Raw genomic sequence first — 13,206 nt, 5'->3', positions numbered from 1 at the left:
GTCAGTCATCATTATCATTAGTTTTAACATACATTAATCTATCTATGACATATATTTCACAACAATTGTTACATACTGCATCTTAATACTTTAAACATACCTGATCTTATAAACTGTATATATAAATTATGTTCTCCATGTATGTTCACTTTTGATTGTGGGATGTAACACAAATGTTATAATGACCAATGTATTGTAAATTTAACTATGTAGCTGGTCATCTAAACTTTACTATAGTTGACTTAAGCATACACACTGAAATTATCTAAATATGCTATTTCAACATCCTAAGTGAACACTTATATTGACCTTCTCTAGTTATTTTGACTGATTTAGTTCAAATGCCTACCCTAGTTATAACCACTTTTAGATGGTCATTTTATCCAAAATTTCTTTAGTTTAAATTTATCCATGGAGGTCGAATTGACCCATTTGAATTTTCTGCGTATCACTAAACATCACATATTGCATCACTTATCCACACACAGCCCAGTGTCTTCCCTCACCAATATGGATAGTACCTGGATGATCTTGTGCCACCCAATTACTGCACGCTATGGACTACTTCACACACCATCTGGACAATGTTGATGTACTATATGATATGTACTATAATATATACAATGCTGATATTCTGTTGATGTACTATATGAATTGTTTTAGACTTCCAAAAAGCTTTCAACTAAGTAACACACTACTACATCAGCAATGATTCAGCAATTATTACAAATTTAAAGCTATCCTGAGCTATTCTCATTTGGAATTCACAGTAACCTTTTATGTTGGATAAAAGATTTTTATAACAGAGAACAACAAGTTGTCCTGAATGGTCACACATCCCAGTAACAAGAATCAGTGTTGGGTCCTGTTCTCTTCACAATGTTTGACAATGATATACCATCAATATTTTTTTAAAAACCTGTATTCATGTTTGCTGATGGCACAAAAATATTACATGCATATATTAAGAAGTAGAGTGACTCTGATGACTATGCAGCCCTTCAAAATAATTTAAACTCACTTTATAAATGGCTAATCACTTGACAGATGAGATTTAACACACTAAAATGCAAATATTTACACCTAGGGACCAGTTCATCATTTTGGATTCTGGTACATTAATAACTAAAAAAATGATGAAACTACCGAACAATTAAACATAAAGACCTTGGTATACTCTTTGATGACCAACCTAAATTTCATGACTATACAACTAAAGTAAGCTTGAGTCTATTATGCTCCAAAATTTGCTACAAAATTAGTATAGGCATACTAGTGCAGAAAGCATATCTATAGTCACTTTAGAAGTTATAGAGATTTTATTGTCCAATATCTTTTGTAGTTTTGTATGCAAATTATATATAAAACATCATGCGTAGTAGTTTCTGATTGATCGTCTGAGTTGTATTCAAAGGACAGCAACTACTATGCATGCAGCACCATGCCAAGAAGATACTAGCCTCCTGGGGATAAACACTTAAATGATTCTCGTTCTCTTTGCTGCATGCGATTACCGTTCTATTAGAGTGTTTGACTGTTCTATTAGAGAATCTCGATCATTTTGAAATATTTCCTGGTTTGATATTATCAAGAGTAAATGTGACCCAGTCTGACAAAACCGGGCTTATCGCCTATTTAAAAGTATCGAGAAATGCCGGTTTTAAGTATTTAGTGTGTTGTAGCTCGCCAATGGTTGAAGCTATGTGTACCAAATTTTCACACATTTTACACCAATTCCTTACCTTACAGAGCATCCACTGTGCAAGTAGCCAACAACTAAGTTTCCCGCCATTTTAGATGGTTTTTAAACCGAGGTTGACTGTACCAGGCGAGCTGCAAATTGGGTGGGAGGCGGGCAAGATGGTGTTCAAAAATTGAATAGAAAGGCCAAGCGATGAATTAGGCCAAGTTTTGAGCCAATGAGGTCTCACAACTGGCTAAAATGAAAGGTAACTCACAGCAGAGGTACTTATTCAACACCACAGAGCTGTACAGCCACACAGCAAGGTCGGAGGAGACGGTCCGGTTGGTCAGGCCTGAGCCGGACCAATAATCTGGAGTTGAACCAACTAGCTGACTAGCTCGAACAACATTACTCTCATGCAATCTTTGGACGATCACATCTACATGTAGCTACGTACATTTTACAGATGTTATTGAAAATGCATGACACGAGTAGTTACCTAGTTTCTCAGCCTAACTAAAGCACAGAACTACACGTATAGTACCTCCAATTACCTTACAGTATAACAGCATTCGTATCGTTTTGTACAGAAATGATTGTGGGTTCTACGTACAGTATCACGTGTGCTGACAGTTGACATTTATCACGTGTAAGGCAGGTGCCTTCTTTGATTCTAAACCAGCACACTTATATCACAATTCAATCTTCATAAAATAATCATTAGCATTCCTTGGCTTGTCTCTCTTGGCTTCTTTTACTGGGCGAAGGGCTGGCAGTGACAAACCAGATGACTCATTCCGCGACAAGAAGCTGTACACCGTACATACATTACATGGTGGCCATCTGGATTAGAAATCACTCCTCTCCAACTACCTACTCGTCCTGTCGAGATACTGAGCAAACTCTCAGTCTTACCCACATCGCGCCATTTTCGAATACCGATTGGTCTTGTGACTGTCCACCAGTATATTTACGTGATAATCCGTTCACTTCATACAAACCAGTATAGTAGTATACTGTATTTCTGTAGCTGTGTAGCTTTTTATTGTAGCTGTGTAGCTTTTTATTGTAGCTGTGTGAATTCACTATATAGTCCTAGCTAAAGGGGGCCATGCTGCATGGGGTCCCTGTGAAATTTGGGGGGGAAGTTGCAAGTTGCTAGCTAGTTTTACTTTAAAATTTAGCATGAGTTTTAAATTTTAAGGCATTTTCAAGCCTTTAAATTGTAAAAATTCTGCAACTCCTGGGGGTTGCACCCCCAGACCCCCCTTGAACTTCTAATTGCTAGTTATAACTAAATGAACCATACAGCAAGTTTCATGCTGTGTCCCCTGTATGTCAGGTCTACAATTATACCATAGATCCTGTAAAGGATCTATGATTATACATAGTATAGAAAGTCTGAAGAACAACAGATAGGCTTGAGCATATTTATATAGCTAGCTAGCAGTGAAAAATCACTAAAATTGCATATCTGAGTGTCTAATTTTCAAAAATTTCCTGTGGGGGCATGCCCCCAACCCCCCCTAGAATGCTCGTGTTTCGCACTTCGCAGAGTGTGCTTTGCACACTGTGCAACAGCTCCTCTTCCATTGGCATGTATATAGTAGCAATTTCAACATTATAGTCAATGGCCTGACCAACTCAATTTTCCCTCCTCCGGCCCTGCACAGTCATTCTCAGGCTGACCAGAGCTCCATTAAGGCCCCACACCACACGTACGGATCGCCACTGGGCTTGGGAAAAGCAGCCAGCAAAACCAGACCACTCAAGTCTAGCTGATTTTAAATGTGGAATTAGATAGTTTATTCATGTAGCTGTGTGTCCTGGGTGAAAAATCGAATCTGCTGACATGGGTGATAAGACCGGTTTTCTCAGACTGGGTCACAAATAATGTATTATTTATTATTTACAGAGAAAAAGGCATTATGCCTGTGAGTCCTGCTCATTACAATAAACAATTACATTAAGAATAAAAGTTATCAATCAAAATTTTAAAATTGTCAGTAGAATTAGACGACACTACATAATTGGGTAAATTATTCCATGAATTGATGGTTCTTACTGAAAAGAATTTACTGCGAACATTCTTTTGGGCATGAGGTTTAAAATGTTTGAAGTCATGTCCCCTTGTGGCACTTGACAAATTCAGGTGGAAATAATTCAGGTTGAAGATTAACATTCCCTTGTAAGATATTATATACCATAATCATGTCAGCACAATTCCTTCGGTATGCAGGAAGCTTGAGGGTAACCAGACGTTCATCATACTCCAAACTGGACAGATCCTGAACACATTTAGTGGCTCTTCTTTGCACTCTCTCCATCCTGTCACAATCTCCAATATAATTGGGTCCCCATACAACATTAGCATATTCAAGGTGAGGTCTTACCAAAGCCTTGTAGAGTATTGGAAGGGTCTTTCTATTTAGAGTGTTAAATGATTTTTTGATTAATCCCAATACACGATTGGCTTTGTTTATAGGCAATTATAGCAGAGGTTGCTTGGCTATGGAACTTTAAGCTAGAATCCACTATTATTCCTAGGTATTTATGTTCTGATACTACCTGTAGGGGTTGTCCATCCATATAATATGTAAGACACGGGTTAGAGTTACCCAGATGCATAACAAATGTCTTAACAATGTTGAAATTCAGCAACCACTTCATTGACCACTCTTTTAGTAATAAGAGATCTTGTTCCAATTGAAAGTTACTCTGCTAGTTTACAATTGGGAAAAAAACTTAACATCATCAGCAAACAACAACACTTGAGATGATACTACACTGGGAAGATCATTGACATAAATTGAAAACAAAAGAGAGCCAATCACAGATCCTTGAGACACACCACTGAGTACATTACTTGTAGCTGATTTAACACCATTAATCAGAACAGCCTGCTTCCTTTGAGAGAGAAAAGATCTAATCCACTGCAGAACTTTGCCCTGCATGTCAAGTTTTAAAAGTAATCTTTCATGTGGGACAGAGTCAAAGGCCTTACTGAAGTCCAAATACAATACATCAACAGGGACGCCTTTCTCAAGAGATTCAGTCCAGTAATGTAGTGCAGTTAAAAGTTGTGTAACACAGGAGTCTTGGCAGAAAACCACGCTGTTCATCAGCTAGTAGATTATTCCTAAATAGATAGTCAAACATTTTATCTCTGATCACTGATTCTAATACCTTGCAAATCAGTGGAGTCAAACTAATCGGTCTGTAATTAGATGGGAGTTTACGGTCACCCTTCTTAAACACTGGAGCCACGTCTGCTAGTTTCCAATCATTAAGAACTATACCTTGTCCAAGGATTTCTGAAACAATACTGCGAAAGGTTTTGACAAATCAAGGGCTGCTTCTTTGAAAAATGGGGATGCCAACCATCTGGACCAGGTAATTTATTAGTATCTAAGTGACATAACTTGTCATAAATATCGTTATCAGAAATCTGAATATCAGCCATTGGTAATCATTAAATACATCAGGTAAAGAAGGCATATTTCTTAAATCTTCCTGGGTAAAAACACTTGTAAAATACTCATTAAGAACATTAGCTTTATCTAGATTTGAAACAGCTTCTCCATTATCACTAGTCCTTAAAGTATCCACAGGTAATCTAGTCTTCATTGTAGAATTGACAAATATAGCTAAATACAAATACTCATGTATTTGACCCCAAGCCTGACTACAAGTGCATAAACTCTCCTTATACATGTAGTAATGCAGATTAATCCCACTGACAGACTTACTACACACATAAATCCCCTAAATTTCAAGAACGATTTATGTGCTTTGAATAGTGGGGTTGAATGTGGCATGGCGGACCGGCTGAATACACCAAACTTGAAGTGCACCTAAACTGAAGGCCTTGGTAATACACTTGCACATGTACAACCTCCTCTGTTTTTGATGCAAAACTTGAACATGTTAGTTGATCAGGTGTTTATGTTTTACAAAATATTGATGACTGATAATCAATCCCATTTATAAGATTATCAACACCCAGTGTACAAATGTATATATCAGTAGGGACCACAAAGGAGTAGGCATATTATATTATATTTTATTACTGTGCAAGACCTCAAAATAGAGTATAAGAGCACACTATAGTTATAAAATTAATCAAGTAAGGATTTAAAATGTTCTACACTTGATGAATTAATTACAGATTCCGGAAGATTGTTCCATTATCGAATTGCTGAAGGAAAAAAGGAGTAGTGGTAGGAGTTGATTCTGGTGGGAGGTAGTAAAAATCGCAGTTGATGCCCCTTGTGGGGATCGTTAAAACCTGGAACGGACCGGACCGGACCAAAATTACCATGAAAAAGCGCAATCTGCGCACCACAGCGTAAGGTCCCGCGCCTTATATCAAGTCAAGCTATTTTTACACACTTGCGGTTTGTGTGCCATGTGTGATTTATGTGCCACGTGTGATTTGGTGTGAATATTGTACCTGTGGAAGAAGGTTAAGACGTCGTTTAGCCTTGCCACCTCCTTCATACTAATGCTTACCAAGCTGTACTAGGGGAAATCACATAATGTCGACAATTGTTATTAGTTCTGAATTCGATTCGTCATATTCTGATTCTGACTTCAAGAATGACTTGGCAGAAGCTAAAAGAAGATCAATACTAGAGACTGTCAAACAGAGAAGTGATGCTATCCTTGTGGAATATAAACTAAAGTAGTAGTGGCACATGTTTGTGAACGGATTTATTAGAATCTCTGCATTCATACATTTTTTTTAAATTTTAGTCGGGACAGTGTGCAGCAGGATTTACTAAAGAAGAGGAGAATTCTTGTGTTTCAATACTGTAAGTGTTCTATTTCTAGTTAAGGTATATCCTTTTATATATTGCACAGTGATGGAAAAGAAATTACTTTTGCCAGTCCTAGAGCTGGTGATGAAGGGGTGTTCTATGCAGACGACAATGAGGATATTGACATTAGCAACATAAATGATGAAAAGGTAATAATTTTGTTTGCATGTGTTTACTTGTGATATCTTGTTGCGCAGCAGGAATCTAGTGATATTGAGAGTGATGTTATAATGTAGGTGCAATTATACTTGGATCATCATTTACCTATTTTCTCTAGGAACAAAGATGATGAGCAGTACTTGCACAATGAGAAAAGTCTCCCTATATATGATGTTCGCAATAGCGGTTTGACTTATAGTGAAGCTGTAAGAATTTTGTTGGATGGAGACAAAAATCTAGTATGCCATCACCAACCTATTCTCGTGGAGAACAACTACTTGTTTTTAGTGAACTTGCAATTGGCTTCTTTGGATGACCCTGATGACATCAAAAGTGACGACTGCGGCCATTGGGTTCACAATGGCCGTAAATCAACCTATGTTGCAGTAACGTCTCATAATAAAAAGGTTGTGAATGTGAAATCTGTTGTCAAACCCGTGCCACCAGATGAAAACAGTACCATCCACTGCTTAGCCTGCACATATGACGTCCATGATCCCCATGATGATTTCAAAAGAATATTCTACCATATTTTTGGTGAGTTGTAGTTATGTGCTACCGTAAGGCAAGAAATTTTTCTGACATTAAATTCCATGGATGGGTAAAAATCTTTGTAATCTGCAATTTTTATGGTAACAATTTATTGTGGCTTAGTAATCACACAACTATCTACCGTGTGGCTTAATGCCAGTTATTTAGGAGTTCCTACATGATGAACAGTATTTAGCCATTTATTGTTAATTTTGTAAATTGGACTCCTAGCTATGTAAACAAGTTAGTTTATATAATGCTTGAGTGCAATAATTAAGGATTGAGAAGATGGTGAAAACTTGCATGATATCTTAATAATGACCAAATTTAGGCGGTGGGATATTGCAATGTGGGCGGTTGATCTGAAAAATAAAATTAACAATAAGGCCTTAATTAGCACTATAAACATCAAATGTTCAGAACCTAGTTTTCACTTACTCTGTTGTTCTACTGTTCTGTTTTCCAGGTTCTTCCAGGTTTTACTGCTCCCCATCCACGTAATTGTACTGTATTTGCCCAAGTGTACTGTGTCAGAAAATTTAATTATTTTGCATATTATTCACCATCTATATTTCAGATGCAGAGAAAGTCAGACACCCATAGCGTCTTATCCAATATTACAAAGCACCTCACATTGTACATCCAAGAGCACACGGTAATAGCAAATCTGACAAACCTTATGCCCGCAGTATGAAAAGCATGCACAACAAGTTGAGAGAAAGTGCTGGAAAGGCAACTCCCAAACAAGCACTAGTAAACTGTTTGAAAGATTGTGGTGGTGTACGTGAAGCACGCAGTCTTGGAAATATTCCAAAAGGCCGCAGTCAAGTATGATATCACCAGGCAAAGAACAAGGAAAAGGTTTCTCAAAGTGATTCACTGTTAAGTGTGATGCTTCAGTGTAAATCTACCGATCCAAACTCTGACGATGCATTTGTGTGAAGTGTTGTTGCTGCACCAGAGCCTATGGCAGTGCTTGCCACCAACTGGCAATTAAATGATATGGTGCATTTTTGACAGATCCCCAGCAACATACAGTCATGGGAATTGATCCCACATTTAACTTCGGGGACTTCAATGTAACCCCTGTTGCTTTTCGTTATTTGCTCCTTGAGCATAGAAAAGAAGGGCACTACCAATAATTTTAGGTCAGCTTCTTGTGCACCAACAAAAGAAGTTTAGTAGTTACCACTTTTTTGTTTCTACTTTGATAAGCCTCTGTCCTTCACTCAGAAACATTAAGGCGTTTGGGTCTGATGGAGAAACCAAATTATACCAAGCCTTCCAGATGCAGCTCCCAGAAGCTACTCACCTACGTTGTTTTCGTCATTTTCGGGCCAACCTTGTTTCAAAACTGACCAGTCTTGGGTTACCTTCTGAAGTGATTATAATCAATACATGAAGGATATATTTGGGGAAACGACAGCAGAAATTCATGTAGCCAGTTTAGTAGACATGCCAATGAAGAAGAAAGGATTGAAATGCTACGTGAAACTTGGGACCAGTGAGAGATGTCAGTTGGCTCACAGCACACCCCTGTTTTTTTCAATTGGTTTGTAAAAGAAAAGTCTGGTAATATTAAAAATAGTATGCTGCTTTCATTGAGAGAAGCTGCAGGTCTCGGTAGTCCCCCTTCCCCCTTTTACACCAATACAAGTGAAAGCCTGAATAACATGCTGCACTCAAAAGTGCAGTTGAAATCCCAATGGCAGCAATTTAACGAGTCCGTGAAGGAGCTGATTAAGGAAAGCTATAACTTGATAGAGTTAGCAGTCATTGATATTGGTGAGTTCAAGTTTAAATCTCAATATCAGCATCTAGTCATACCCCAATCACAGTGGTTCAAAATGACTCCCCAACAGTGAGAGCATCATATGTCAAAAGTTTCTTCAACTTCAATCAAGGAGTATAGTAGCAATTTTGGTAATGGTAGCAATTTTAGTGATAGTGTGCCCTTAAGTGACTTGCCAGATAATGTTTCATTGTCAATGTCTGTGGATGATGCGAATATTCAGTCTGTTCCCAAAGAAGTTCTAGAAGGGATTTGGGGAAAAGCTAAACGACTTATCAACACTCCTGGCCAAGTTGTGGAAGGCCCCTGCTTGAGTTCAACTGGTGCCAAATGTTGTGTAGTGGCCAGTAAATCAACAGATCGTCCCCACATAATCCAGTCCAATAAATCTGGGCAGTTTTCTTGTGAGTCAACTTGTCCCATGTGGCAGTCATCAAAAATCTGTACACATTGTATTGCTGCTGCAGAACTTGCACATTGTTAGGGGGAATTTGTTCTGTGGTACACCAAGACAAAATCAAAGGCAAACCTTAACAAACTGTCAAAAGTAGATATGCCTAAAGGGACTGGTCGAAAAGGAGAAAAGCCCCCTAGGAAGAAGAAATGAGGTGGGACCATGTGTTTTACTCTAGTGGATTAAAGAGCTAATTCTATGGAACAAGAAACATCAATTGTGCCCGTGTCTTCCGTCCAGTCAACTGCTTGCAATGTAAGCAAGCCATCTAACTGGAATGCTACTTCTCCCTATGATGGCATGTCTAGGTCACCATTCCCACCATCTAACCCGTGGATGTGTATGCTAGTTTACCAAAACCAATACGGTCATCAACAATACTGTGCTTCTCCCCAGATGTCAAATAACTTTTCATTCAGTCCTGTTTCACTCTATTCTCCAATGGGGTGTCAAACGTGGAATACTCCATTTGGCTCATCTTCTGTACCTCCATGCACCACTAAGTGGAATTCAGCCATAGCCCTGTACAACACCAAGAGAAAAACTCTAATCCTTTTTTTTGTCCGATTCATTGTTGGTAATATTCGTGTCTGTCAAGGTTGCACAGGCAGCCTCAGATTATCAGATGGATCAGTACCTTCCACTCCTAATAATATTGTGATTGCTTGTTTAGAAAGGTGACAATATTTTGATAAAGCCAGTGGTGTGTGGTGCTACCCTCAAAAAGAGACACTGAGTCATTATCACTTGAAGTTGTCATGTGTTGTGAAAGCTGAGCCATTATTTATGCCAAGCACATTGCAAGTACCTCCTGAGATGCATAATGATTTGCTTCCAGGTCACAAGGAGTTGATTGCTACAGAATTTGGACTGGCTTTGTGAACACATATGTTATTGTTAATCACCAAGCACTACCCGAGAAGTATGCCATGAAACGTCTATGTTTTTTCCATGAAATGTTAAATCGCCCCTATGAAATGTACCATGAAAGTCAATTCATGGTATAGCATGGGTTGTTTCATGGGCCATGAAATGCGTCTCCAGATCAGATTTTCATGGTAAATTCATGGCATTGCAGAGATTTCATGGGTGCAGTACCCATGAAACGTTAAAATTCATGGGATAAACCATAGGTATTTTCATTGGTATTTCATGGTTATTTTCATGGCAATTTCATGCACTGTATCTGGTAGTGAAGTGTTACTGTAAATTTTACTGATTCTTGTTTTTGATGTACCATGATATTGATGTGTTTGACTTTTTCATGTGTGCATTACAAGTATATTAAAATTACAAGTTGAAACAAATATATAGTTATTGATCAGATGCTTGCTGAAATGTTATGTGTGGCTATTCATCAACTGTCACAAGACCAAATTCCTGGTAATAGATCATCAATGTTGAATTCCTGTGGAAGTATAGTGAAAGTAGATTGGATGTCTACAAATCATGATTGTGGGTTTACAATAGGTTGTACCAAGAGTTAATATTAACTCTTGGCTGTACTAATATGACATACTGGCACATACTGTAGGTATCTGCAACCACGGTCTAAGTCAATGGTCAAGCTATCTCACATCCATGCCAAGCCAAAAGTTCACTGAAATGTCTGACCCACAATTGAAAAGTACTGAAATATTGTCACTAGGCACCAGTCAAATATATAAAAAAGGTCTTTTAATCCGGGTTCAAAGCTGGGTCAAAGTGAATAAAATTTCCATCGGTAAATGCGGTTGCAGATCTCCCTATAGCGCATACCTACGCGACGCCCCCGGTCCCTTGCAACGGTAAAGAGAATACCTTATATTTGCCTTGTATCCACGTAGTGCAGGCAAGTTGTGCTCGAGCAAGCTTTATGCAATACACAAGCCCTAAACCGCAAGTGTGCTCTGTTTGCTTGACTTGATATAAGGCGCAGGGACCTTACGCTGTGGCTTGCAGATTGCGCTTTTTCATGGTAATTTTGGTCCGGTCCGGTCCGCCCCCGTCTTGTATTATGAATAGATGATGAAATAACATCACCCATAAACCAGCCTCAATTTTTCCTGATGACGATGAGGCAGTATTGGTTAGGTAAAACTAAGCCAAACAAACTTTCAATCGACCCAAAATGCTTTCAACAAGTTGCTATGCATAATGGATTTTTTTTTAAATTATGTAACAGAATATGTTACCGGGCCTGCAAAAATAGGGCATGAGGGCACAAACTACACCCCACCACATAAAATCTCACATCTCAGTACTGGGATGGAATATTTTCATTCTATAACTTGTATTTTAAAGCTATCTAAATTCTGAATATGTATTGCCAAAAAACAATGAAATACAAAGTTATGACACATCAAAGTTTGAAAAAGTAGGAAATTTTTATGTGCCCACACGCCCTATTTTTGCAGGACCAGTCACATATTCTATACTGACTGACTGGCTGATTCCTTCAGACAGGTGTAACTCAATAACAGCTAAGGCTACGGTGCGTGGATTGCAGAGGTGCTTGTCAAACAGTTCTTGGTTTGAAATGCTGTGTAACGGGTTGAACATAGCTGACAACGAAGCGTATTGGATACTTCACTTTTGTATTTGTATTTGTATTTGTATTTTAAGGATAAAGGCTTATGCCTGTACATCCATAAACAAAATTAATAATTATTATGTACTTAGCTATTCTAATTGCTATACAAAATCAAATAAGCAATTACTGTAGTGTCTGTCCAGCAGTGTTTTAAAATCATTGACAGAGGGAGAATCAACAATAGATTGGGGTAATGAATTCCAGTCATTGATTACTCTGTTACTATAAAAATTAAATCTTGTATACGAATTAGTGTGATGTTTGAATAATTTCCTTGTGTGACCTCTTGTTACAGTAGAAGTGGATGGGGTAAATAAGTGATTTTCTATATCATAACTGCCTTTGAGAATTTGGTACAAATATATCAAATCACCCCTTCATCTACGGTGTTGTAAAGATGGTATGTTTAGATGTCTTAATCTGTCGTAGTATGATAAATGGTTGATAGATGGAATCATTCTGGTTGCTTTACGCTGCATTCTTTCGAGTTTTTGATTGTCAAGTGTGTAAGAAGGTCCCCATATGACATTGTTATATTCAACAATTGGGCGAATAAGTGTTTTATATAGTTTTACTATGACATCAGAGTCCTTACAATCAAATGGTTTACAGATGAGACTTAGAATCTGGTAGGCCTTTTTAACTACCATATCTGTGTGAAATTTTAATTTTGAGTCAATTTGTATGCCAAGATCTCGAATGTTATCCAATAGCTCCAGCTGGATTCCTGCTATAGTATAATTGCCGGTGTATGGAGCATTGCCAATATGTAAGACCTTGCATTTAAAAATATTAAAAGATAATAACCAACGTTTTGACCAGTCAAGCAAGATATTTATGTCATTTTGCAGTACAAGGCAGTCTTCAGAAGAACAGATGGTACGAAAGAGCTTTATATCATCTGCAAACATCAGTAACTGACTGGAGACAAATGACGGCAGTTCGTTAACATAATGAAACAATAACGGACCAAGTATTGAACCTTGTGGGACACCGCTGGAAACCTGTACCCAAGATGACAAGACACCATTAATTTTAACACATTGACATCGACCCGTAAGAAAACTTTTGAACCAGCTCAAAAGTTGACCATTAATTCCATATGCTTGAGGTTTCAATAAAAGTCTAGTATGTGGGACGCTGTCAAATGCTTTTGAGAAATCAAAATAAACTACATCAGCAGAGAGACGTTCA

The 13,206-nt window shown here is 38.0% G+C and overlaps 1 protein-coding gene across 1 annotated transcript; it reads left to right on the top strand.

Moving 5' to 3' along the window:
* The first annotated feature begins 6,222 nt into the window (after positions 1 to 6,222).
* On the top strand, positions 6,223 to 10,343 carry LOC136260604 (uncharacterized). The gene is made up of 6 exons (XM_066054440.1): positions 6,223 to 6,351; positions 6,440 to 6,498; positions 6,548 to 6,653; positions 6,705 to 6,736; positions 6,782 to 7,200; positions 7,772 to 10,343. The coding sequence occupies exons 1-6, from the start codon at positions 6,223 to 6,225 to the stop codon at positions 7,795 to 7,797; spliced, it is 771 nt and encodes a 256-aa protein (XP_065910512.1). The 3' UTR covers positions 7,798 to 10,343.
* Positions 10,344 to 13,206: the final 2,863 nt, after the last annotated feature.

This window comes from Dysidea avara, chromosome 1 (genome assembly GCF_963678975.1).
Source record: "Dysidea avara chromosome 1, odDysAvar1.4, whole genome shotgun sequence".
NCBI lineage: Eukaryota > Metazoa > Porifera > Demospongiae > Dictyoceratida > Dysideidae > Dysidea > Dysidea avara.
This window is presented reverse-complemented; position numbering and strand designations above follow the sequence as displayed.

Bases quoted from the DNA above. Each gene is read 5' to 3' on its own strand.
- LOC136260604 (XM_066054440.1), top strand. From the start codon at position 6,223: ATGTCGACAATTGTTATTAGTTCTGAATTCGATTCGTCATATTCTGAT. The intron at 6,352-6,439 runs GTGGAATATAAA...TTTAAATTTTAG, and splicing joins AGAGAAGTGATGCTATCCTT to TCGGGACAGTGTGCAGCAGG. The intron at 7,201-7,771 runs GTGAGTTGTAGT...TCTATATTTCAG, and splicing joins AATATTCTACCATATTTTTG to ATGCAGAGAAAGTCAGACAC.